The sequence below is a fragment of the Blennius ocellaris genome (assembly GCF_963422515.1).
Source record: "Blennius ocellaris genome assembly, chromosome: 8".
NCBI lineage: Eukaryota > Metazoa > Chordata > Actinopteri > Blenniiformes > Blenniidae > Blennius > Blennius ocellaris.
In genome coordinates, this window is record NC_137657.1 from 9,201,905 (window position 1) to 9,228,329 (window position 26,425).

The 26,425-nt window shown below is 41.1% G+C and overlaps 3 protein-coding genes across 3 annotated transcripts in view; 2 read left to right on the top strand and 1 right to left on the bottom strand.

The window, feature by feature from the left end:
• Window positions 1-543: 543 nt before the first annotated feature.
• On the bottom strand, window positions 544-10,157 carry pde11al (phosphodiesterase 11a, like; the record flags this gene model as incomplete). Its single annotated transcript, XM_080501320.1, has 20 exons — window positions 544-810; window positions 905-988; window positions 1,125-1,199; window positions 2,041-2,104; window positions 2,209-2,286; window positions 2,512-2,612; window positions 3,138-3,228; window positions 3,323-3,432; window positions 3,628-3,735; window positions 3,829-3,975; window positions 4,074-4,124; window positions 5,699-5,791; window positions 5,892-5,959; window positions 6,049-6,124; window positions 6,281-6,401; window positions 6,617-6,681; window positions 6,791-6,931; window positions 7,311-7,400; window positions 8,466-8,624; window positions 9,384-10,157. The coding sequence occupies 20 exons, from the start codon at window positions 10,155-10,157 to the stop codon at window positions 544-546; spliced, it is 2,763 nt and encodes a 920-aa protein (XP_080357446.1).
• A 4,550-nt stretch (window positions 10,158-14,707) lies between these two features.
• spmip4 (sperm microtubule inner protein 4) lies at window positions 14,708-16,896 on the top strand (the record flags this gene model as incomplete). Its single annotated transcript, XM_080501321.1, has 8 exons — window positions 14,708-14,745; window positions 14,831-14,902; window positions 14,990-15,019; window positions 15,104-15,294; window positions 15,377-15,465; window positions 15,547-15,721; window positions 15,890-15,978; window positions 16,054-16,896. 8 exons carry the CDS (start codon window positions 14,708-14,710, stop codon window positions 16,894-16,896), a joined length of 1,527 nt encoding a protein of 508 aa, XP_080357447.1.
• A 2,508-nt stretch (window positions 16,897-19,404) lies between these two features.
• Window positions 19,405-26,425, top strand: part of osbpl3b (oxysterol binding protein-like 3b) — a 34,318-nt gene continuing 27,297 nt past the window's right edge. Inside the window, exon 1 of the mRNA XM_080500646.1 lies at window positions 19,405-19,540. The gene's annotated coding sequence lies outside the window, so the exon portion shown is untranslated. The remainder of the gene's footprint in view (window positions 19,541-26,425) is intronic.

A 26,425-nucleotide genomic window follows, 5' to 3' on the forward strand; every position in this document is an offset into this window, starting at 1 on the left:
TCTACAAACATAAGAAAAATGCCATGCAAGGCAAAAGATTTGCAAATGAGGTAAGACAGTCTGTCAGTAAGTAACATTCAGGAACACGGTCATGCTCCAGTTTACATTCAAAGTGGCAAAATTTACAACATGTCACAGTGATTCCTCTCTGTTTTGTGAAGGCTTGCGATTTTGTAGCAGCTCCAAATAAAAACAAAACAAAACAATAAAGTAATCAGTTGGCCCTCTTTGGTTTAGATAGTCTCTTGCTTTTTTTTTTTTTCTTACACCAGTGATGGAACGCTTTCCTACATATTTAAGTATAAATTGGGAAACGGCCCTTCAAATAGAGTTGTTTTTTTTAGCAATGGGAGTTGATCCCACACCTGAGTTTAACACAGTGATGCTTTTGGGAAACAGTATGTCCAGCAGATTAACACCACATCTCATTTATCCAGATAAAAGTAAAGTAGTGCATGTGTTAGAAAATCACAGCTTATTACATAAGTCCCATGCCTGCCATCCAGTGTGTAAAACTAACAATCAGCTAAACCTCCCATCAGCTCAGGGCTCGTCAGCATCACTCCTCAGTCCAGGACTGGACTTTGATCCAAACTTTGTACTTTCATCTGGATCCCCGTGCTCTTCGGATTCTGGGCGTGTTTCTGCATCTTCACAGCCCTCGGTAATCTGACCTGGTTCAGAGCTCAGGCTGCACTTGGAGGCTTGGTGTGTCTGCTGGTAGGACGAGCAGAGGTGCTCCCACTTCCTCCGATTTGCATCGATCTCGTCGACCATTGGCTGCAGCTTCCTGTTGAGCTTCAGCAGCGACTGCAGCAGACAAATAATTTCCAACACCAACCGTACAGATGTTATCGACGCTGTTTTTTTTGTTTTGCTAAATACCATCATTAAATCTTAGTACCTGATAAAGAGGTTTACAGATCCCATCTATCCATTCTATCTGTAAGACGGGCAGCTCATCCTTGCGATTGCGATCAAAGATGGCCTACAGAGATATAATGAGATTCTGTCATTCATGACGAGAGGTGAATATAAAACACATTTAAAAACATCACAGTTATATTGAATAAATAGTTTGGGTGTAATCCAGCAGTAATACACAATAACATTGTTTGATTTACCGCTGGGATTAGCTTCAGCTCAGACCTCTCCCTGTCTCCTTGTTCAAAGAATTCACTCGTCACCAGCTCTGCAACCTTGGAAAATTGATAGAAACTGTGTTTACATGTCACTTATGTTTTTCTCTTCTACTGTTTCAATTGTGCTCCTGTAAATACTGTGAATGTTTGTTCACAAGCAGTCTTGTGCAGTAGCCCTCCTTTGAGCTTTCTGAATAAACTTGAATAATGTGAACAAAACACAGTGGATGCAGAAAAACAAGGAAGTAGGTGGATTAGAAAGTTGACTGGGATTCATTGGGTGTCTTTCTGGCAAACCTAAACCATATCCATCCAATGTATCCCTCACTGCCTTCTATATAACTTTTGGGTTACAATAATTATCCAATCTATTAGTGATTCTTCTTCTTCTATGTATGTTCCTTTTCACTCTTTTTGATCGCTGAAAACTTCGACCAAAACCACAACTTCAGAGATATACTCATGTATATCTCTGATACTTTTACTGAGATTTACAAAATAAATAATCAAAATAAATCCTCTCTTCTAAACCTTCCAAAAGCTCCAACTCTTGCAAGTTTCTAGGGGAAATATCTTTCAAGACTTATTTTAATACTGCATCTTCTCACATATACAGCAAAAAAACAACAACAAGACTTCCACTTGTTTGCTTCGGAGACGTTTTACTTATCGCAGTCACAATAACTTGTACTGTAGCCTCAGCGATATAAAAAAATCTGCCAGTGAAACAATTATCTTTTTTTAATTCAAGATGAATACTTTGAAAAACAAGATATATATTTCATATTTGAAGATTTTGTGGCTTTTCTGTCACATCGTGCTTTGGACATATTATGACAACGCTTGTTTAAATACTTTTACAGTTAAGTAACACAATTTTCATCACAGGGACTCAAACCTGTTTTGATATCTTCCAAGGACGAGTGACGGCACCCAGATCGCACGCCGTCATCAGCATGGACCTGTTGATGAAGATTAAAATTCTAATTTTGTTGCTCCTTATTCAGGCATTGCAGAGTCAAGGAGAAATTCCTATTTATTTTTTTTATTACTGCAATGTAAAGACCTGACAACTTCTCTGTGTCCTTCATTTGTCCAGCTGAATTGACCCGACAGAACACACTCAAAGAACTTGGTCCTTCGTCTTGCAATACAAAGAGACAGTCAAGGATGTGTGCGAGATAAAAGAAGAAAAAAAGACAGAAAAGAAGAAAATATTACAGTTGAAGACCGCACAGGCACTCTGCAGTCAAACACAAGCTAAAAAAGACTTCAGATTATTAGCAAAATATGTATGTCAAACATATTTCTTTACCTCTTAAATTAAACATCTCTAGGTCACTGGGCAATTGAAAACTAAGTTGCTTACTCAAAGTGCAAAGTCAGATCTGTGGAGAGAATAGCCTGCTTCAGTAGCTGCATCATGTTGCTGTACTCCTTAGAGCAGAGATTTGCAAAGATATTGTGACCCTGTGAATAAGAAAAAAAATGCATCAGTTCACAGGGGGCACACACACACACACACACTCACACACACACACACACACACACACACACACACACACACACTGGGAGGTTGACTAATAGTGGCTCCCTAAATGCAGTGCATCAGTAGAGTCATCGCTCACTGTCAAATGAAGCTCCCATTAGCAATGGTAATTATCAGTGTGTATGGACTTTCTCTGTCCTGTTAACAGAAATCAATGATGAACACAGTTCCTCGTGCACTGCACTCGAGACACAGCAGCACTTGGATGTCATTAGTGTCTGTGCACAGCTCTACCTGCACTCTGCAGCGCGGCGGTCGCAGCAGCAATTAAAAACACTTTGAGAAAGGAATAATAAATGCAGCTGTTCTGTAGAATGTTTTTTTTTTTTAACTCAATTTTCTGCCTGCATTTGGGTTTTTATGTAGTTGTCTTCCGCTAACAGTAATAATACAGTAAAACAAACAAGTATATAAGCACTGTAACGTAGGAGAGCTGCTGGCCTGACCTCACTCTGTAGGATCATGACTGCATGGTTGAAGTGGTGATGCTCCAGAGTGGCTGACGTCCCGTAAAGCAGTGCCAGAGCAGATCCCGTCCTGCAGCCACAAAAATACCCAGAATATTTTACAACTTTTAGGTCCCGTTTGAGCAAGAAATCGGTCTCTCAGACCTCAGGCCTGTGCCACATACTTGGCTTGGAATGCGTTGTTGGTGCCTCGGTGGTCCAAGTCGTGGCACAAACAACCGACCATCAGCGCCAGTATCTCTGCCTCTGACAGGACATCCTGGAAACTCGCCGTCTGTGTCGAGGAAACTATATTGTCACTAATGATATGATTACATTGCCTTCATATTTTCATTTCTACTAATTATTATTAGTTTCTCGTCAATGGGTTTATATAGGCTTATATTGGATTTTCTTCAAGTTTGTGTGTTTATGCAAAGCAACACTCAGATGTAAGACACATACATAACTGCTCTTTCCAGAAACGTACTGTGATCATTATGAACATGCACTGCGACACATTGAAGGCGTGCCTCCAGTTATGGTACGCCACAGTGCGATAGTTCTTCCTCACGGTCAGAAGCCACCGACACAGAACCTTCAAGAGAACAGATATATAGATGCGGTGGAGCTCCATAGATATTATTGTTGGACTGATAAACATGCATGTTACCGGACGCATTGGCCTGACCTCATAGTCAATTTTAAACTTTTGGACAACTCCAAGTTCCAGAAACATCCTGAGCGAAGCTGTGATCATGGCGTCGTTGTCCAAAGAGAAGTCGTTGAAGTGAAACTCGTCGATGCCGAGCTCGCTGCTCAGGGGAATCTTGGCAGCCTTCAGGGAGAGACGGCAGGGGTGTCAGTCAAACAGCCACAAAACATTTACAGACTGGCGATTGATTATAAACCTTAAAGCATTTATTGAAGTATTACCTTAAGTCTGTCAACTTCCACCTTGGAGCAGGTAGCATGGTAGGACAGCATCTGGAGCAGTGGCAGATTGTTGGAAGGTGAAATCATTTTGATAAAACACGCAGAACTAAAGTCATTGTGAGTAATACAGCAGAAATCCACAGTCGTATCTTATAATGTGAAAAACAGTAGGAAAGCCAACATTCAAGCAGAAATGGCAGCATGCGACATAGCATGTGCAGCATGAGAGGTTGGGGGTTTAGCCCCTCCTCACTGTAAAAACCCCTGAGATCAGTGAAAGCCTGTGTGAAAGAGAGTCAACACTACTAAAGATTATCAATATACCATTTGCTTTTACACTTGTTTCCTATACGGTTCCTCTGTTTCATCTTACGTGATGAGACTTAGTGGGGGGGGGAGTGCGTCTCTGCTTTTGTCACATTCTGAATTTCCTAACAGTAAGAAAAGTAGCAGCAAAGATTACGTGACAGAAATCCAGCAGTGTGCTTCGCTTTGATGAGAGGTGAGAAGACCGACACTTTGTATTTATCATGAATTATTGAGAGCAGATAAAATATTTATGGGTGAGAAGCAGAACCATGTTTTCTGAGGATAATGTGACTGCACGGGTTAGACACCGGGCAGTGGAGCACAACACGGAGCTTCTGCTGAGATTAACTGTAGTAAGCTCCAATATATTGTAGAACTGCTCATATGTGTGTAAAATTAAACATTTTGACTCATTTCAACTTGTACAATTAAAGTATGGATCTATTTAGAATATATTCTATAAAAATATAATGTATTTTTTTAGTATCAGTTGAGTATATGGCATTGTTGTTTTCTTCATGGTGAATTTCCATTGAGGAAACTTGATCTGGTATAAATGTGTGTTACTTGACAAAAGGCTAACATGCTTGTATGATAAAATCAGTAAATCTATGAGAAGCATTCAACTTTCTTATTTCTCTTCTATTTATAATAGTAGTTATTGTAGTGGAATCAGTTGCAGTGGTAGTGGAAATGGCAATCGTTTAAATAACTAGCAGTTGTAATTGAAGCAGCGGTAATTGTATTAGTACTTGATATAGCACAAGCATTAGTAGTAATGACAGTATAATTAGAGTAGTAGTTGTAATGTGGCAGTAGCAGTTATAATAGAATTAGTTATAATAATAGAATTAGTTATAATAATAGAATGTTATAATAACAGTATTTGTGATAATGTTCATGTAGTTATAGTAGTAATAACAGCACTTAACTAGCAGCAGTAATGGCTGTCCTAGTATTTAGTAGTCATTACAGTAGTAGGAGAAGTAGTTATAATAGAGGGGGTGGCTAGCAGTTTTCATTTAGCAGTACATTTTAACAGCCACACGGTGGAGCAGTGAGTTTCTCTCTATTATGGGTCATGGGTTCAAATATTGTGTAGAGTTTCCTCCGGTTTCCTCCCACAGTCTAAAAACATGCTTATGGAGTTGATTGGTGACATTAAATTGTGAGTGTTTGTGGTTGTTTGTCTCTTTGTGTTTGTTCTGGGATATACTGGCAACCGTTCCAGGATGTATCCTGTCTTGTAGACGTTGTGTTTGCAGTTAAATCTGTACTATATACCAGCAAGTTTGATCGGTAAATAACATGCTTACATCCAGAGCTACAGACTGTTTGGCCCATGTCTTCTTAACTTGGTTGTACATCATGGTGTTGTTGATTCCAAGACCGCAGAATATCACAAAAGCCTGCAGACAGAGGATATGTTAGATTTACAATAGTGTGTATCGGGTGCAATAGTGGATAGATATGCAGCCTTTTGGCCCGACAGCATTTCATTCAGTTCACCTCAAATAGTCTCTGATCTGCATCGTTGAACGTCTTCCTATCCAGGCGGTTCAAGATTTGAGCAACCCCTATACACAAAATACAGTTAAATCACTGACTGTAACATAAAAACTGCCGACCAAACAAGAGGAAACTGATTACATTTCTGGCAACTTACCAATTATCTGATGAGTTCGATTCCAGATGGGGACACATAACACTGATCTGATGTGAAACCCTGAAGCCTGATCTGCCTGGAAGGAGAGAAAACACAATCTGATCTGCTTGTTTGAGCGAGAACTTCATTTAAAGATTGAAAAAAAATGTTCTCGTGTCTATGTACAGGTTCTTTATATGAAGGTTTTATAGCAGCTGTACTGAGTCTGAAAAAGACTTTCTTGTGTGTTCACCTCAGCATCGAAGCGTGGGTCCTGACACACATCGCTGATGTTAACAGGCAGTCCTGTGGAAGCCACCAGCTCAGCAATGCTGTTATTGATCAGCCAGTCGGAACAGGATAACTTCTCCATGCTGGCGTGGCCAATAGTCCAAAGAGGAAACAATTTCCAAGAATTTACATGTAATAAACGACCATAATACACACTGTGAGTACAGAGTGTGTGAAATCCAGCATGACATGTTTTTCATGATCATAACCATGTGAGGGTATTCGTGCTTTATATTTCCGTGATAGTACAATGAGAGAATGAAGAAACATGAGCATTTATCCACAAAGTGTCTTTCACCTGATGTCGCGGTCCAAGTTGCACAAAGGAGACATGAGCTCAAATGTTTTGGAGAACTTCACCACCTAAAGAAGAAAAAAACAAACAAAACACGCATAACCACAAGTTGCACCTACATTATTGAGCCACAGTTGAAGTCATTCAAAGTTCACTGAAGGACCAACAATGTCTCACAGGTGAGTCGATGTCCTCCAGGAGAAGCACAGAGCAGCGTTCACACTGCAGGAGGGTCAGCGCTCGCTGCATAATCTTCCTGACAATCTTCTCCAGGTCAGTCTGCTCCTCAAACAGGTCGTTCACCACCTCTAGCAAAGCCTGCAGAAACAACCAACACCATCATCCATATTTACCAACACAGCGTTTTTCTATTATTGATGGACAATCATACTTCTATGCATGCCATTGCAGTTTAAAATACCTAATAAGCCTTTATCTAAAACTCTTACATCTAGGGTTTTGCATTAACGCTTATTTAATCATTTTTCAATGCATCTCTGTTTCACTTGCAATAACTCTAATTCTAAATGTTATTTCCTGTTTTGCTTACCACTTATTTATGCCCTCAAGCTCCCTGACAGGCCCACAGATTGAAAACAACTCCATTAAACTCCACAGAGTTCCGTATATGTAATATCAAAACATATATTGATGGCAGTTCTCCAATTTTCAAGTCTTTGCAAAAGGAGATTCTCACCCTGCTCCTTTCATATTCTTTACGAGACTCCGAAAACAACTTGGCATTGGAAATTGATATTCCACAGAATGGTAGATACATCTGCAGCACCTGAGTATAAAGAACAAAACAAGTGATGAAATGTACATGAAAACCACAAATGTTGGCTATTTGATGTTCTATTACCAGAAGACAGAAGAGACGGAGTGAATGCGTGTGTGCAAATTTGTCTCTGATAAATGTATTAATGATAAACCATTGACATAAAGGAAGCGATCTCACATCGTATCTGGAGCATTAAGCTGGCACATCAAGTGTTTTTCTATTTGCAGTGCTACTGATGCTGCAAAATAGCATGGAAGGAGAAATAAATAGCTCAGCTCTTGCTAAATTTAGTGTCTTATTTTAGATTCATAACAAAATCAGATAAACGGCTCAAAACTTGATGCCTTTGAAGCTGATGTGAGACAAGCTATGTGAACTCACAACACCCTTTCCACAACTTTATTCTGCCACCTAGTGGATAAACGCTGGCTACTCTATGTTCTGGTATATTTCTGCAGAGGCAGGCAAAATCTGCTTGTTACTAATAAACACACATATAAGCACCTTTGTGTATTCTATTTCTTTAATTTGGTTTTCTGTTTCCCAATGAATAATTTTCGTGTTTTATTGCTACACTGCTTACACAATCTACAGGGCTTTTTTATTTTTTACTTGCTCATCGACAAACAAAGCTGTATTAATAAACTGCAGAGCCATAAGTAAAAGGGTGATACGTGCATAAATCTATTTCAATTGTATATATCACATGTAGTGGCAAATATAGCTACATAAACGCGTGAGGGATTATCACACAGCCAGACATTATTTACTGTAATGACCCACACTGGTGTAAACGTTTTTCTTATTATTATATATTTGCCAGTGTTTTGCTTCCAAGGGAACAATTCCCCCTTTCCCTGGCCATTAAAAAGCTTCAGAGAACTTCCAGCTCAATTTTAACTCCATATCTAAAATGCCTTTTATTGTGCAAACAGCCACAGAGGAACTAAGGATGATGAATTATCCAGAATGTTTTGTTTGTGAACGTGAAACACTGTAATAGCATGAATGACGGTTTGTTTTTTTGTTTTTTGTTTTTCAATATATATATCCAAAGGCAATATGCCTCACCTTCTCATCATCTTCGGTGAAGGGTGTTCCCACAGGATTTTTGTTAATTGCTTGGACAACACCGATGACTTCACCATCACTGTTGCAGATGGCCATACAGAGGATGGACTGCGTCTTGTAGCCGGTTAACTTGTCTATCTCGTCACTGAAGCGATGGTCCTGGCAATGAAAACAAAACAAAACACCACAAACACATACAGTTCATTGCAATCGTTCAAATTGGCCTGGTGCGTGCCCACTGTTCAGCTTTACGCGCATGTGCCATGCACAGTAAATCATCCCTGACGCAACTGCTGGATGTGATCCTTGGTCATCCAAACTTGCGGTTCTGCATGATGCAATTGTTTTTATTAAATGCTGAGATAGACCCCATTGCTGACATATAACTGTCTATACTATTGCAGTAATAGACCGCAGGGGGATGCACGTCATGGCGCTGCTGTATAGCTTCCCGAGCAGCCCAGGGCCGTGATTTAATGATGTGGTGCGCAACTCGTGAGGTCTGGCTTGTGGGAACTGTGAGAATTATAACGTTTTCCTTCCTTCACTTTCTGTTGGGCTACTATAGGAGGATGCGTTTTAATCTGACACGAATGAACTAATTAACCACAGTCCTCTGTTTGTTGTTATGTACTGCGGCATGCAAGAACTTTCAGCTCCGAGAAGTGGGGCAACGTTGCATTTCACTGTCAGGTTTAATCTGCCAGACGCAAATTGACGGCAAAATGTGTTTTGAAGTATTTACGCACGGGGAAATGCGGCTTAAGTAAACAACCTGAAGTTTGTTGTATTAATTCATATTTGTTTAACAAGTACATACGACCGACCGATTCCCATAAGTTTGAATTTGGATGCCACATTGACTGCAAGGACTTATTTGGCTTTGCATAAAAATCGTAAATGTTGTGGTCCTTATACCTCATATGCGTTGGAGATGTTAACAGTCTCTCCGTGCTCTGCCACATAGCCGATGATGCCCTTTCCCCACGGCACTTGCACTTCATTGGAGTTGAGAGTGCTGGATGATGGTCGAACTGTGGTGCCCGAGTGCACATCAAAAAACTTGGACACCAGCGTGCGCTTGTGAGCGGGTCCTTCCACGAGGAAGAGCGAGCACCTGTCTGCGTCCACCAGGATACAGACATTGATCAGTATCTTATAGCTCAGGTTTGTCAGATCCAGATCATTGGAGATATCTTTCACTAACTCCAAGAAGAATTCCCTCTCGTTGGTTTCTTTCAGTCTGTATTTGTAGTCGATGGCGCTGGATGCGTACTGGGGCACGCTGACCCTGGACTCCAGCAACGCGCTCAGGATGTGCGCCGTGGTCGGAGGCAGCGAGCTGGCTTTACGCAGGAGTGCGCGGCGCCTCATGCTGGACTGGGACTCGTGCTCGCTGAGGCTCACATGCTCGTCGTACGTCCGGTGTGCGGTGGTGGCTTTGGACCGGGCGAAGTTCCGTCGCAGCTCCATGTGGGACGATCTGCGCCGGAGCGCGTCGGTGCCGGCGGGCCAGAGCGGCTCCACCGCCGCGCCGCGCTTCTCCTCGGCTGCGGTTCCTCTGGTTGGCTGATGCTCCCTCAACCACCTGCTCACCTGATCGCATCTCGCTTTCCGAACCAGATATTCCTCGAAGAGATCCGGGTGGCAGTCTAAAAACGCCTCTATGTCCGAGAAGTCATACGCTGTCATGGTGAAAAGATGCACAGAGGAGCAAAATCAGACTCTCGAATGGAGTAGACCAAAGAGTGAGATTGCGGAGTGAGGCGACTACAGCCGAGCTTCTCCAAGAAGTGATGTTGTCAGAACATGTGCATGAAATCCCTCCAAGATCCAGTCCATAGTAGAGGCACTCCACAATGAAATACTGAGCGCAGAAGTATCCAAACAGATCCACTCTGACGTGCAACTGATGAGCTGGGAGACGATCTACAGCTGTCAGTCAAAAGCTGGATTGAGTTGTGCCTCCGGGGATTTCAGTGGAATAGCCTACTATGCAGAGGTGTAGAAAAACACGGCGCCTATATACTCCCTAGAATTGGAAGAGAACAAACAAGAAAACTGCAGGGCAGGCTGTTCACTTGCTCGCTTTATTCCACACCACCAGAGACACTGTGCAGAGCTCCTATTAAAATCCAGTATACCAATTTGATGATTCATTTACATTTAAAAACATCAGCAAAAGCCTTTTTTTATGGAAGGTGTAGGAAGAATGAGTCTGCATGTAGACCAACAAACAATTCAAATCAACATAAAGTGGGAATAAATATGTGATATTACAGTGGAATAAGATGTCAGATTAGAAATACAATTTAGACAGGACAATTAAACAATAACAATGTTAGTAATGCAGCATTGTTGTTTCTCAACAGACGATAGATAGATAGATAGATAGATAGATAGATAGATAGATAGATAGATAGATAGATAGATAGATAGATAGATAGATAGATAGATAGATAGATAGATAGATAGATAGATGGATAGATAGATAGATAGATAGATAGATAGATAGATAGATAGATAGATAGATAGATAGATAGATAGATAGATAGATAGATAGATAGATAGATAGATAGATAGATAGATAGATAGAGTGGCTGTAAAAGAATAAAAGCAGCACTGACAATCTTGCTTTGAATACCTCAAGGGCACTTGGCTTCCAGCTAACAGAGTGTGACTGAATAGCTGGAGACCGAAAATGAAAACAGTCAAAAGGAAATGCTGTATTCTGCCACAATCTTTGCCCAGAGTTGCACGGAACTGAAAAAAAAGCCCCAAAACAAAACACTCCAGTCATAGGTGGCATTCGCATCAGAATTTTCCTATTGCAGAAACAAACACACATTTGTCTCACACACACATACACACACACACACACTGGCGCCCACACATCGACTGGCTGTACCTCCGTGGTTGTAAAATGTGTGTTTTGTTTTTTTTTCAACATGAAATTAATGAAATATTCTGCAGAGCAGTGAGCTTTTGAAGTGCAAGTTCACAGGTTCATCTTTTATTCTTTCATCCTCGGCTCACAGGGAAGAAACATCACGAATGTGTCCATAAATTCTTTCAGGGAGCTTGTAGTCCAACTTACAAGGGAAAACTGGATTATACCAACCGGACAATGCAGAAAGCCGCCTCAGGCTCTCAGTCCATCAAAGGTATATGAGGATGAATGGTTTTATATATGATGTGGACTGCTACACGTCCACCTGTCCAAGGAGTTCTCTGTCTTGTGCCCAGGTGGAATTGCCTCCAGCCTCCAAGAACCCAATTTTGGATGAGCATGGCTGAACTATTATATGAATGCATTTGATAATAGATAGTACAGCTCGTTCATTGTAGAAAACCCCAACAATGAGTGTTGATAGCTGTCAAACATTGGTCTAAATGGTGTATTGGTTAATGTTCTTTCCACTTTTTCCGCATTTTAACAGACTTGAGTCTGGTTGGTTGGGGAGACGTTTCCATGTGAAGTTTGCATGTTTTCCAAGTAAACATGTTTCTCCCCAAAAGCATGCGTTTGGGGTTAATTGACGACACTAAATTGCACCTGTGAGTGAATTTGAAGCGTTTGTCTTTGCATACAGTGAGCTGGGATTGGATCCAGTCCTTTGCGATGCTACATTAGATAGAAATGTAATGAAGATAAAGACCTAAAGCAGATGCAATGTTTGACCCAAGTGGAATTCCAGTGCATGGTGGAGCAGCGGTTTCCTGCGAGAAGCCTTCACGCAGTGAGGTAGAAAAAAATGACCTGTGTTTGTGATGGTCCTTGACTCATGTAGGGAGACTTGAACACTTGAAATCCCACATTCCCCAAAGCAATAAGTGTGATGTGTGACTCATATAAGAGCACAAGGTGAGAATTCAGTTCAATCTAAAACGTGTGTTTTTACGTAACCTGACAAGAACTGTTAGTTTAGTTGAATTGTCTCTAAATTGTCCATTTGTGAGACACCCCCAGACCCTGAATAGGTTCATGCAGGTATGGGAGGTGGATTGCTGGTCGTCGACACCCTCTGCATTTTATTGACTAAAGCGGTTATGTTGGAAAGTGACTCTGATCCAGGAGAGTATAAACCATCAATCTTCCCTGCTTTTCCTCAACAAGAAGGGGTATTATTTATTTCCCCACACTGTTTCAAAGGATACCAAAGCTTGAGACATAAAGATTAAGTTGAATCCCTGCTTGGTGTCTAAAACACTTTAACCGTCCGCATGCATCCATAAAACAAGATGAAATTGGAGGAATAAGTGCAGGTCATAGCGCATTTGTAATGCAGCAGCAGGAAATGTAATCCAAAGAGCTGCCGCTCTGCTGGGGCAGAACAGGGTAATTGGTTACTGGACTTAGCTTAGGCTGCTTGATAGGACATGGGTGTTTTACTAAGACTTTGGACAAGGTCTCTTGAGGATCCCAATTAAAACAGGCATAAGCAGAGTATGAGTTTTGTGAACTAACAAACAAGGCAAGGTTTCCTCCCTGGAAAGGGTCCATGCATTGTCCAGGCAGACACATTTGCACTATGTGCGCTGATTGAAAACTACTGTTCAAGTGCAGTACAAACGTTTGTAAAGAGAATTAAGTCCATCAGGTATGTTGTCCTATTTAGAGCACACAAAAAAAGCTTCTTTTTCTGTCAACTTCTTACAGTCTAGAATTTGAGCCTTTTTCAGTGCTCATCCCTCTGGTTTCAAAAGGATCGTGCACAAATAGGGAGTAAATACAGTGTCATGTCTTGTAGTGCAATTCTACATTTGAAACAGAATTCACCTACCTGATCAAAAAAATACAATCAGATCAACATCACCTTCGGAAAAGGTTTAGTTTTTGAATTTGACTGTGTTGATTTACTTTTGTAACAAGACAAACAATTTAGGATTTTTTATTAAAAATGTGTAAATAAGAACGACACCTTTCTTTTGCATTTCTAGACAAACTAACAGCCGAGATTGTCGGAGGATTTATGCTTAACCAGATGTTTCAAGGTGTAGCTTAAACCAACTCTTATTTGTCTCACAATGAGTAGTTTTGGTTTGTTTGATGCAGATCTTCCTAATGTTTTCATATAATTGGATTACATTGTTAATAGCTGTTGCAATTCAGAGGAAAAAGGTTTAAATACTTTTTATATAAAACATTCTGCAGAATCTTCTGCTGTCACAGCTGTTTCCTCTCAGTTCAGGTCTGAAAATGTCTCTTTTAATGAAAGGTGATTTACAGGACTTTCTTATGCCACTGAGGCACACATACTGGATCTCTGTTGCTCTTTTACAATGCATGGACGTGCACACAATGCAACATGACTCCTGTAACCAAACACTACTGGCTCACAGCTTGTATCTGGTGTCAGCTAGATTTTCATCCCTCCTCATCGTCGGTTGTATGAGTTCATCAAACTGTGAACATGTGATATCATCACATCCACATTCATTGATCGTAAGCAGTGATTGCCTGCTGCTGGAGAAGAAAAGGTATAAAATGGAAGATCAGTGTATTTTTTTAATGACTGCAAAGTGTGGTTTTCTTTCATTTGAGGTGGCAGTGGATAGTTAAAGGAAATACTTTGGGCTCAGAGAGGCTTTTAAAATGACACTTCAACTGCACAGTCTGCGCACTCTCGCCTGGATTGGATGTCACTCATTCGGATCCCATTGTTTATTGTAACAGCGTCGGTCTGGCTGCCCGAGGGATTTAACCCACCTCACTGGTTACAAGAACACAGGAGGGAGCAGCAGTGAAAATCTTCATTTCCTCTCCTGAACTAAAAGACTGAAAGAAGCTACACTCGCGCCACAATCCAGGTAAGTTACGATGAAAACATGTTTGTGGCTTGTTGTGTTTGCATCTCTTTCATAGCAAATTATCAAATGACATACAAGTGACAGAGAGAAACAGGGCATGTCATTTGATCTGCCATATAACTAAATGTCTATACCCTAGTGTGTAATTTATTCCATGAACTTCAGTGAGATTATTCACTTGGTATCAATTTCCGACCATCATAAACTTTCACACTGGATAAAAACAACAAGATGGATCAGCTACACTGATGAGATAGCTTGTATTGTCCTTTCCTTTAAAGAAGTGGCTGGACTCCTTGTAAGTTTGTTTTTTTCCCCTCTGCAACATCACCTCCCCAGGGCTGCACCCGCTCTTCATTATGAGTCAGGTTTCAAACAGCCACATTGAGCAAATGTCTTCTCTAACCCGTGGCGTCCTGCGTGATACAACGATGAATCATCCCTGGGGTTACGGAGGAACAATACCTGAGTGAGTGTCTGTATTAAAACTACAGAATGGCTTAATCCATCAAAGTAGTATTGTTGTTTGCTTATTTTTGTTTGTACCTTTACAGGCATTTTACAGACGAGCAATATTTCAGTGATACTGGCAGAAAGAAAAGCAACAACCGTCTTAATGATCAACTGTAAGTATTTATTTATGGTTAAGATCGGCTGAAACCCATTGAAATATTATGATATGATGATATCACATGTATCTGGTGTTTTCCTAGGATCCCAAAACCAACTGACATTAATGTAGGGTGAGTACTTCTTCATATATGTGGTTAATACTCTCATTCAACCTCCGACATCAGCTTCATTAAGAAGGTCGTCATTTTTCCCAGGGAGAATATGATAAAGATTGCCACCCCAAAAGAGCATCCCTATTCATCCCATATCTCTCGGTTTGCAATGTTCCCGTCTTTCCACTCCCCGGATGACCCTGAAACGGGAGTCAGAGCCGCCTCTCGACCTTTCTTCAACCGTCACATCCCAAACGGAGCACCAGAGGTCACACTGCAGAGCAAAACTAAAGGTGAGAAACAACTGCTGTGATTAATAGTAGTGATAGAGTGAAGAGGCCTTCAAGGTGGGTTTTTTTGTTTCTCCATATACAGGTAGTCCCTATAGACATGAGATCTTACAATCACCTGCAAAATCAAGAAAGAAGGCTGTCATATGGACAGGAGATCATGGCTTCCTGGATGTGAGTGACAAACAATATGCTCAAGTTTTGCAGTAATACTGAAGTAACTAAAATATTTAACACCCCCCCCCCCCCCCCCAGCATGTAAAGCCATTTAAGGGTGAAAATCAAGTATTCTACCCCACACCTCCTAAGACGGTGCTGCCAAACTTGAAACTTCGTAATCCGAATTTGTCGCTATCAGAGCGGACAAGCAACATGCTGAAAAACCTGGAGAGGACACTCCGGCTCACCTCTTACCAGATGGACTACACAGGTAGGAAATGCAGGATCTTGGAGAGGAAACACAGAAGATACAGTTTGAAAACAATGAAAGCTTGCATGTAGAACCGCGTTTATAAAGTCATACATGTTCCAGTAATTAGATTCTTAAGTTTAATATAATTATATATATATATATAATACAATATATATATATTTCAAGGATCGGGCCCAGCAAATCCCTTAAAGATCGATGATTTCCAAGAGAAAATGAGTCGCCTCCCTGGGATTAATCCACACAGGGCACCACTGGTGAGATGCAGCATACCTTTTTACAGTAATGTTTACACCACGAAACACTAATGAACCTATTTGTGTTCCCTCCAGCGAGAGAGGTCGTTCCCTGAGTTTGTGCCCTCGAATCCAAAACCAGGCCTGAGAAGAAGACGAGCGAGCCCAGTGAGTCCCTCTGCAGCTGAACACCGACAGACACGTCAACATGCAGACCGAAGCGGCTCTGCAGCTCCTGAAAACCAAGCACAAGAGATCGCAGCTGCGTCTAACGAGGCGCCACAACCAGGCCGAATGAGCCAATCAGGTCACAGAGCCGGCTTTGCAGTAGGTCAACCGTGGGATCTCACCCTGGCGATGTTGCACAAACAAGGAGCTCAGAGCAAAACGTATGAGGGCAGAGGGACGGAAAACCACAAAGTTCAGTTTGATGAAAATCTTATTCAAAAATCTGTGTCGGAGAACCTCCAAGAGGCCGACGGCGAGCAGATCTCCAACGCAGGACGACCCCGGGAGCCGAGCAGCCGCCAACATTCCCAGGGAAAAGCACCGTCCACCGGAGAGAAAGGCCGGATGGAGCTTGGTGGAATGGATTTACCAAGAAGCAAAAATGTTACATTTAACTGTAATGGAGCCAGAGACATGGCAAATATCGCGTCAGATGCTGAGGTATTATCGGGGCCGTCGTGGGAGCAGGACCGCCTGACAGAGGGCAAAGGGCCCTGCATCACACCGCGGCCTCAACCAGGCACGAGCCCCGTGGGAAGAGCCGGTAGAGCCGCCAGCCTCCTGGAGCTCCAGAGTTCATTCAGTAAGTCGGAGGCTCATCGCAAGTTCAACAGCTCAATCACACATGCTGCTGTGGACCTGAGGGACAACGTCGTGACCGGGAAGAAGCACAACTTCTTCGGAATAAACTGCAATTACATCCATGGATGACCTTGTTCGCAACATCAACCTCTGTGAAATTATATTATAGTTTAAATATAAAGAAGAAGAATAAAATCCAAACATCCAAACTGAAGGAGTGTGATTCACAGATTACAGACAGCAAATTGTGATTGTTTAACGTTGAAATATTTTAGATTGTGGATAAATGAACAAGGTTTGAATCATACTTTCATTGTTGCATTGGCCTCAATTATTACAATTGTTATAACATTCTCACATTAACACATGGATCTAAATTAGTCTTTCAGCCGAGGCAAGCAATCATCCAGGCTGTTTATATAACACTGTGGGCACTGTGAATGGTTAAATCACTATTTACCGTATTGTTAATAAGTCAACGCATTTCGCTTGCAATATTAATTCCAGCTTGGGAATAATTATGCGAGAGCTGGTCTCACGTAAGCCGCAGCTGATTGTAAGAGTAATATAAAAGAAGAATGCTTCAAAGCTCACTTGTGTGAGCTCAGTCACGGCAGCAGGAATATTCAGCAACACATTCATGAGGCTGCAGAGATGGATGCTTTGGTCGTAGCAGTAACCTCTTTCATTATGACAGAGAAAGAAGAAGCTGGTACAAATTGTATCTACCTCCCGCAAAAACAGTGTGAAAATGATGCTGCCTGTGTTAGGAAATACACCTCAGCATTACTGGCACCACAAATTGTTTTTTGAGTTTGCCACTATGAAAGGAAAAAAAAAGAAACGTGCTCTTTCACACGTAATCTGTTGCAGTCAGGTTGACTTGTGTGAAAGGGGTTTTTGTGGCTGTAAGTCCTTCAGTTGCGAGCCTGCAGCCTTGAGTGATATAACAGCTTTTCATTCAGGCATTGAGGTAGAAGAAGAAAAAAAAAATTATCATGGTTCAACACAGTAAAAAGGAAACACGTTTTCCCTCTGCTCAGTATTACCATGAATGTCAAGCTATTTTCAGTGAGCTGCTTCAAATAGGAAACAAAGACAAAACATCATTCTTGTTTATTTGTCTGCTGTTATTGTGCACGTGCAACAAACTTACACACACACACACACGCGCGTGTGTGTGTGTGTGTGTGTGTGTGTGTGTGTGTGTGCGTGTGCGTGTGCGTGTGCGTGTGCGTGTGCGTGTGCACGTGCACGATAACAGCAGACAAATAAACAAGAATGATGTTTTGTCTTTGTTTCCTATTTGAAACAGCTATAGGGGTGGACATCGACCGGCCTGTTACCATCAGTCTATATAGCAGATATATAGATTATATATAGTCTATATAGTAGATATATAGATTATATATAGTCTATATAGTAGACCACGACAAGTATCAAGTGTCTGCTTGAAGAGCAGGCTGTACTAATACCAATGCTTTGAACAAGAAAGAGATGAGCAGGCTCTGCTTTTGGGAGAGAAAAAAAGAAGATATATCATAGTGTGCAGGGAGATGCTGGAGCTCCTCTATCAGTCTGTTGTTGAGAGTGCCATCTACTGTGCAGTGGTCTGCTGGGCGAGCAGCATCACTGTCATGGATACTGATCTGAAAAGCAGGAGCTCATTCTGGGCCCTGACCTGGAGACCGCTGAGTCAGCGAGGTACAAGAGGTCTCTGAACAAACTGCTCTCCAACATGGACAACACCTTACATATTGCCCACAATAGTGGGAATATGGCATTTATTTTGTAAATATATTGTCTGTCTGTCTATCTATCTATCTATCTATCTATCTATCTATCTATCTATCTATCTATCTATCTATCTATCTATCTATCTATCTATCTATCTATCTATCTATCTACCTATCTATCTATCTATCTATCTATCTGTCTATCTATCTATCTATCTATCATTTTTTTAACCGGTGTTCTTCGCTGCACTGAAAACTATTTAAAAATCTCAATTAAGTTTCTTTTGAAACAGCTAGTTTAACACTTACAACCGTTTTTCACGTTACAGTAAATATAATGACTTCTCTCTCTCTCTCTCTCACACACACACACACACACACACACACACACACACACACACACACACACACTCACACACACACAGTAGGTAAGTTCCTCTGAAAAGCAGTATTTCATATATCTATCCAGCAGGGGGCAGTCTATCCCCATTTCTTTTTACAGTAATGCACATCATTGGAACTTCGGGCTCTTGATACATGAGTTATGTCGCTTTCTTTGTAATTTCAACATGAGGTTTTGCAGTGCAAAGCAAAAAAAATGTTACGCGCACAACACGCAACTTGTGCGGTGCAGCCTTGAGATGAAGTCACCTCCTCTCTGATGAATCAGTTATTTTCCAGGGTGGGCGGCGGACTCTCCACGGTTTGTCCTTGCTTTCGGGGGTCCTCCGCAGTACGTCACGGAAAAGATGCTGTCGATGAGCAAAGCCCCGCCCCCCTCTTGCCATGACGGAGTCCCCCCGTCCTGCATTCTGATTGGTTGCGGCGTGCGTCAGTCACGCGGCGTCTCCTCCTGCGCACAGAGGTGGAGGACTTGACGCGGCTCGGAGCGCACAGAGCGCCAGCTGCAAGTGCGGACTTGTCACACCGGAGGTGGAGCTGCGCTCTTTAGTTTCAGGGCTGTAATTTAAACATCTCTCCACCGGCCGGTCACCCTCCTGAAGATACCTGCGTGCTGTTTCCATCTGTGGCTTCAGGTGAGTGCCAATTCTTCATTTCCGCGCGTGCAAAACCAAAAATAATAACATTAATTCTCCACCGAGCCCTTTACAGTGACAAAAGCAAATAATCTGAGTGCGTTTAAAGTTCAGTTTTAAGGCGATATTCACTGTGCACTGAACCATTTCCCAGCAGTTCAGCAGAGTGCTGGTATAAATCTCAGTACACACTGTGGAGCATCGAAGTTAAACAAACCGGCTATAAACTTGTGTTTATTACAAGGGTTGTGGCAGGAAGCACTAAGTTAAAGCTCTTTGGAGTTTTTAAGGCAGTGAAGGTAGGAGCATAATGTGTGATTCAGACAGTAAATACCTTTTTTCAGTCTCCATGGTTTCTCTAAATTCGCCATTTTATTTAATTCAAACTTCATATCAGAACTCACCAGTTACTGTACTGATCTGTAATTCAAATCAGAAATTTAAAGAAAAACCATCCAGAACTGTGAAAATTGCACCTTTATGAATGTTTGTGTCTCCAATGTTAAGTGGATGTGTGTTATAATAAGTGCAGATAGGATACAGATATGATCAGTGCTTGAGTTCAGCAGCTTTTAGACGTTGCTTGTAGCAAAACACTAGATAATGGAGGCTTTTGAGCCTTTTAATGGCCAGAGAGAGAAGACAAAATCCACTGAAAAATCAAATGTGATGGTATTTATTTATTTATTTATTTACATTTTTTATTTCTTTTTTTATTGGGGTTTTTTTCCCAACGGACCTGTTGAGTGAAATATTGACATGGTTTTCATGCCAAGTGGTGAAAACTTTGCAACTCAGTACACAGTGTCCTTGTGGCTGTCAGGCATGTTGTGTCAACAGTGCAACAGAGGAGGCCTTTCAGGTTTGTGTGCAGAGAGAAGGTTCTAACGTTCCCTAAAAATGTTGGTCCTGAAGTTCATCCAACTCAAGGACAAAATCAAGGTCATAAATTAAATAGAAGTCGTGGTGCTGTGTCGTGGCTCTCGTGGGTTTTTCGATTCTCCTCACCACGTGTGTTTGTGCACTGTTTCCGCTGTTTGTTTGTGAGGTTGCCAGTTTGTCACTCCTGCAGCTCCCGAGGTCTTTCTCCCGCTATCACACCTCGATCTGTGGTCGCAGTCAGACACGCCGGGGCTGTGAGGGACAGGATCCAATAGAATCTGTGGAATGCAGCAGCAGGAAAGAGAAAAAAAATCTTTGTCTGTGCAAGACAAGGTATACCAGCGACTTGGCTCTGCATTATGAGGTGACCTGCCTCCACAGTGTCTGCAGTTTGTTGGATGATCTCTGATCAGTGTATGCTGACATTCTGCTCAGATGGTCACAGTCAGTCAATAATTCATGATTAACTGATTCACACCATTGTGAAAGGAGAGGATGTGCCACGCAACTGTATCTGCACTTTCACTTTCAATCGCAGTGTTACTAGTCAGACATCTATACCGGTGTGGCTTCATCAATGAGACCGATTTTTCACAGCAGGTGAATAATGCAGAGGGAGGATATAGACGCTCCGGCAAAGCAGATTGGAAGGTAGTTGCTCTTTCTGCGTGGGCACCAAGACGACATGAATAATGCAAGTGATGTCATATGGTAACTGGTATCTGTGATTCTCGGCCACAATTGTGGCTTCTGAAGGAATTTCAAGTCCAGTTTGAAAGCAGGGTTTAATGTCTGGGGGTTTGATCCCACATCTTGCCCTTGTTCATGTGTTGAAGTGTCTACTGGGCAAGACGCTCAACACCCGAATATCTCATCAGATGTCATGTGAGCATGTAAAACGACTTTGTTCATGAAGTGGTTAAATACAGTGATCCCTGTGCCATTCACTTTGTTAAGTGTGGAACTTGCTTCGTTTCCATATGCTTCCATGGATTATTGTAAGACATCCCAGTTTCCTCTCACAAGTGACCAACAGGCAATGGAAATGACAAATATATTCAACTTGTCCTGTGATCGACTTGCAACGTGCCCAGAGTGGCCCCGCCTTCACCCGCAGTCAGCTGGGATGAACTCCAGCACCCCGCAGTCTCAAGTTGGATAAAGTTAAAGGTTTAAATCATGGATGGATGGATGGATCACTATTTTGCTTCTGTCTTTTTTTTATGGCACGTTGCTCTTGTTCTCAGCCTCCACCATGGAGGAAGCTGGAAGGCCGGTTGGTTTTATAACTCCCTCACAGGCTGCCAGGTATCAGCATGAAATGTTTAACACGGGCAGTCCAAGCAGATACCTCCTGCTTGAAAACAATAGTGCCCTCCATAGATAAAGACATTTTTTACATGTATTATTTTCTCTATTTCACACCTTCTATATCAAAGTAAAAAAATGTGTTTATGTGTGTTTCCCTGGAGCGTAATGTGACATTATGCATCCCATTAACAATATTATCACATGTTTCTTAAGTCATGCTGCAAGCTTACTGCTTCTCACACATCAATGCTATTTATTATATTGATATAAAAATACTTTTAGATCATTGTAAGTGGGAGATGTTAGTTTTACCCTGCCGCTCATGAGTTGTTGCTATAGTAACTATTAATGAACAACAAAACATTTTTGATAGTCTATTTTTATAGACACGCTTCAGTCCGTTCCATTAAAGTATCAAAGTTTGATATCCCTGCACAGCTCCTTCAAATATTTTTAGTAAAAAAAAAACATGAATTATTCAAAATCTTCACCACCCCAAAGCTCAGTTCCAAAAATGTAGGTTTTGTGTCTTGGAGTAATATTATCTTTGACATTTATTCTATTAGGGTGACTGTATAAACTATTTTAAGTGGCATTCATTGGTACATTTTTGCTTCGTTTCAGCCAAACTAAAAAAAAAAAAAAAAAAAAAAAAAAAAAAGCCAAGGTGGTTTGAGTTTCAGATGAAATAGCATAACAGGTCAGGAATTCCTATTTCTTTTTTCCAGGAAAAGCGATGATGTTCAGACGGCATGTTTTCATGCCAACAGGCTAAAGTATGACAGTGTAGTATATAAGTAGTAGTATATTAGTGGAATCACATTGAGCGTGTTGGCATGCGGATTAGATAACGAACCGGCTCACTGTGCTTTACTGAAGCTTCACAGAGCTGCTGAAGTCATTATGGACTCTCAGAAAATGAAAGGAATAGTAATATAATATTTTAAATGGAAGTTGGCTGACATGCTTACATGTGTGTTTTTCTGCTTTAATAATTCAGTTGTCAGACTATAAATACTTGGTGGGTCTTCATAAATAATCTGTAACTGTGAAAACTGTTACTCTCGGATTTCAATGTTTTCGAACATCCATTCAAGTTAAATTAAGGTGAAATGAGCGTAGTTCACTAAATAAATGGAAGCAGTCGACACTATTTAAAGTTCCGTGGTTAAGATATCACAATACTGTAACTTCAGGAAGTGACGGTGAAAGTTACAATTAAAAACCACAAGCTTGTCAGAGAAGAAAACAGCACGGTGGTGACTCCCCACTTTCTTGTTTCTTTCGGGTTTTTAAGTTTAGGAGTCGGACACCGGTATTGTGAGACTTTATTTTCTGTGATATCCGAGCGGGAGCAGCGCTGGAGGCCCAGGTATGATAGATGCAGTGTGATCGGGTTCAAGCTGCTGCACTGATGGAGCTCAGAGAGTTTGGGCATCAAGCAAATCCCTCGAAATGTGGTAACGCTCCTCAGTCAGACACTTCATCTCTGTCTGTCCATAAATGGAAGGTAATGGAACGCGATGCCATGTCTATATATATCTCCACTCCAAGGTCTTTCAGATTGTTTTTGTCAGTGCGGATGAAGCTCTCTGCTTTTTGAGACTTTTGGCTGTACGTCCATATTGTTATGAGGACACTTGTTCGGATTTTTGAATTAAGCTGATGAAGGATGTCGAGGTAATGATGTTACATCTCAATCAGAGTTGCGCTCAGTCATAAGCTCTATGAACTTTAATTGCGATAGCACCAGATTAATTGCTGTCAAGCATGTGGCACACAGTGAGGAGCACTTCTAGTTTTATTTTGGGGTTTTTGGGGGGTTTTTTCTGCTCTTTTGTCAGTGGAATGAAGCTGCAACTCTTCTCTGCGTCCTTAATGAGCTGGTGTTGAGTTATGAGTCTGTCGGACTCTCCCACACACTGAACGTAACAAAGGAGAGCACCCCGGCCACACTCGCAGCAGACAGTAGAGACAGAGAGAGAGAGAGCGAGAGAGAGAGTGAAGGGAGGATGGAGATGTTGGAGGGGAGGCAGGGCGTCAAGGATGTGGTTGATTAACAGGATGCTGTACCGTGTTTGTGGGGGTGGAAGATAAACAGTTTGTCACGTATCAGACCGTTTTAGACATGAATGAAAAACCTGCACGTTATCAAGCAGGTACACACGTCTATGTGGTCGTCATTACCATAAACATAACACTTTTTTGGGGGGGGTCCTTTTCTGAGGTCAAAAGGGTGAACTGAGGAAGCTGCAGACTTTATTTCATAAGGCTGAAAATGAAAGATTGCAGATAACACAAAAGGTTTTATTGTGCCTGGTTTTTTTAGAGCTGCTTCTTCTGGGTTTGTGAAGCACACACACACACACTCACACACACACACACACACACACACACACACACACACACACACACACAGAGGAAAATGACGGATGTGGTGTTGGGATGTAGCCAGTGATGTTTCTGTGCGTTGGGGCTTCAGGCTTGCTGATTGCTGCCAGGTCATGTTGGACTGTGATCAGGACTCAATAACATATTTTATCTTGCCAGCCGTCTACAGTAGATTTCCAAAACGATTTGGCACTGAACATTTGAACTAAGCCCAAGGTTTTGGTTGAGAATCAGTTGATTAGAGTTGATTACACTGTTAACATCTATCCCAAACGCAAGAGGTACAATTATTTAAAATGCTAATAAAACCAATTAAAATATGAATATTCTATAAAATAACTTTATATTTGATGTTTATGTTCAAAGAATTATTAATTGCTGGCTTTGCTGACCCTGAACATGTGCCTCAGTTTGGCTGTTATTTTATTTTATTTCTCTTTAGATCCACCCTGGATGACAAACATGCTCAGTATAGTTGCTTTGAACATGAACACACACACACACATACACACACACACACACACAGACAGTGAAAACCCTTATTATTGCAGGCCGTGCCTCAGGCCTTGTGTTCAACTATTTACAAAGCATTCAGGTTCCACCATGAGACTTCATTATGTTTTGCCGTCCCCACCTGGAGGCTGCAGCACTAAAACATTCCATGAACTATTGATTCGTGTGGTGCATTTTTCCACTAATAGGAAAATTATCATCTGCTTTTGACGCACCAAACAATCAACAAGCTTTTTTTGTTCTTTAAAAAAAAAAAAAAAAAGAACCAGGAATTGAGAATCACAGGTTTGGTTTTACTTGATACCAGATCAGAGAGAAAATCTTCCCTCCAATGTATTATTTCCCATATTTCCCACCTGCATGTAGGTATTACATTGAGCCCTGCCAAGAAACATCCTGAAGAATACTTTTTCAGAAAGAAAATGTCCAGACACTTCTCTACTGTCCTCATTATGCAGGCAGATTCAGCAAAAGATACATATATATATATTTTTGTCTACTTCCATTTTCTCTGCTGAGGTCATTCTGTGAAAGATAAATGATGGAGGTCGGCCCGGAGAAGGCATTTAATCAGTGAACCCGACAGAAGTCTCAACCTGCTGAGAGACAGAAACTCTCAAACGCTCCTGTTTTCTGTGCAAACGTCTTTCATCTCATCATATTAATTGATTTGAACTCAGATAAGAAAAAACCGCTGGCCGCTTCTTGCTCTTCAGCTGATTGTAGCGTCTTGATTGACCTCATCAGCAGCTCCAAAGACAGATTTCAATGGCCGACAGATAAAAAAATTGCATGTCCTCTTTTCTCGCACAGTTATTAATCATCGCCAAGAGTTGTTGATGGTCTCGTTATCATCATGAGGAGTTTGGATACTTACTTAAGATAACAAATTCAGGGTTCATTCAGTGCAACAAAAAAATGGGCCTTTCAAAACAAAAAACAATCTTCATTTGTAAATATATTGATTTGAGTAGACATTTATTATATTTTTTCGAAATCAAAGAGAAACACATTTTCAGCAGGGTCAACAAATACTCACGTCTGCTGCTCATCCCATAAATGCATGTTCCTTAATACTAATTTGGCACCATATGAAGAAAAATAGATAAATAACAGGATTCCCAATGTTATTTCCAAAATATTTAAATTTAAACATTTATGCAGCTACAAGTTGTATTATATAAATCACAGTATAATGTTGCTGCTTTATGCAAAACAAAGTTGCTTCTTGTGGTAACGAGTGGCAATCCAGATTAATTTAAACAGTGATTGATAGTGAGCATGCATTCAGAAGAGAGGAGAGTCAATTCCCACGACTCAAAAACAAAAAGAATTAGGTAAATGACTGAGGTGTAGTACAGTATAGTAAAAATAAATAAAATATCTCTAATTTCCTTCAGCCATATTCTCTCAAATTAAAGGCTGTTTAGGTTTTAATATGTATCTTTTCCTTTCTAATGGTGAAGTTGACAACATTTATCCATTGGTTGGTAGTTGGTCTCCTTTTATTTATATAACAATGCAATACAATTATTTCTATTGATCGGGATGAGAACTATGAGTGCCCTCTCATTTTTACTGTAAGTATCATTTTCTGTGTATAAACCCAGCAAGAAAAGTTTGGGATCTAAAAAAGTGTTTTTAGATAATATCCACTAATGGCTTTCTAATGTAAGATGGTTTATTGCCAAGAAGCACATAAGCATATAGTTTAATGGACACAAAACAAATGTTTCTCTCATGGTTTCCTCTGCAGACTTTCGACACATCCTTTATGTCAGACGTTCT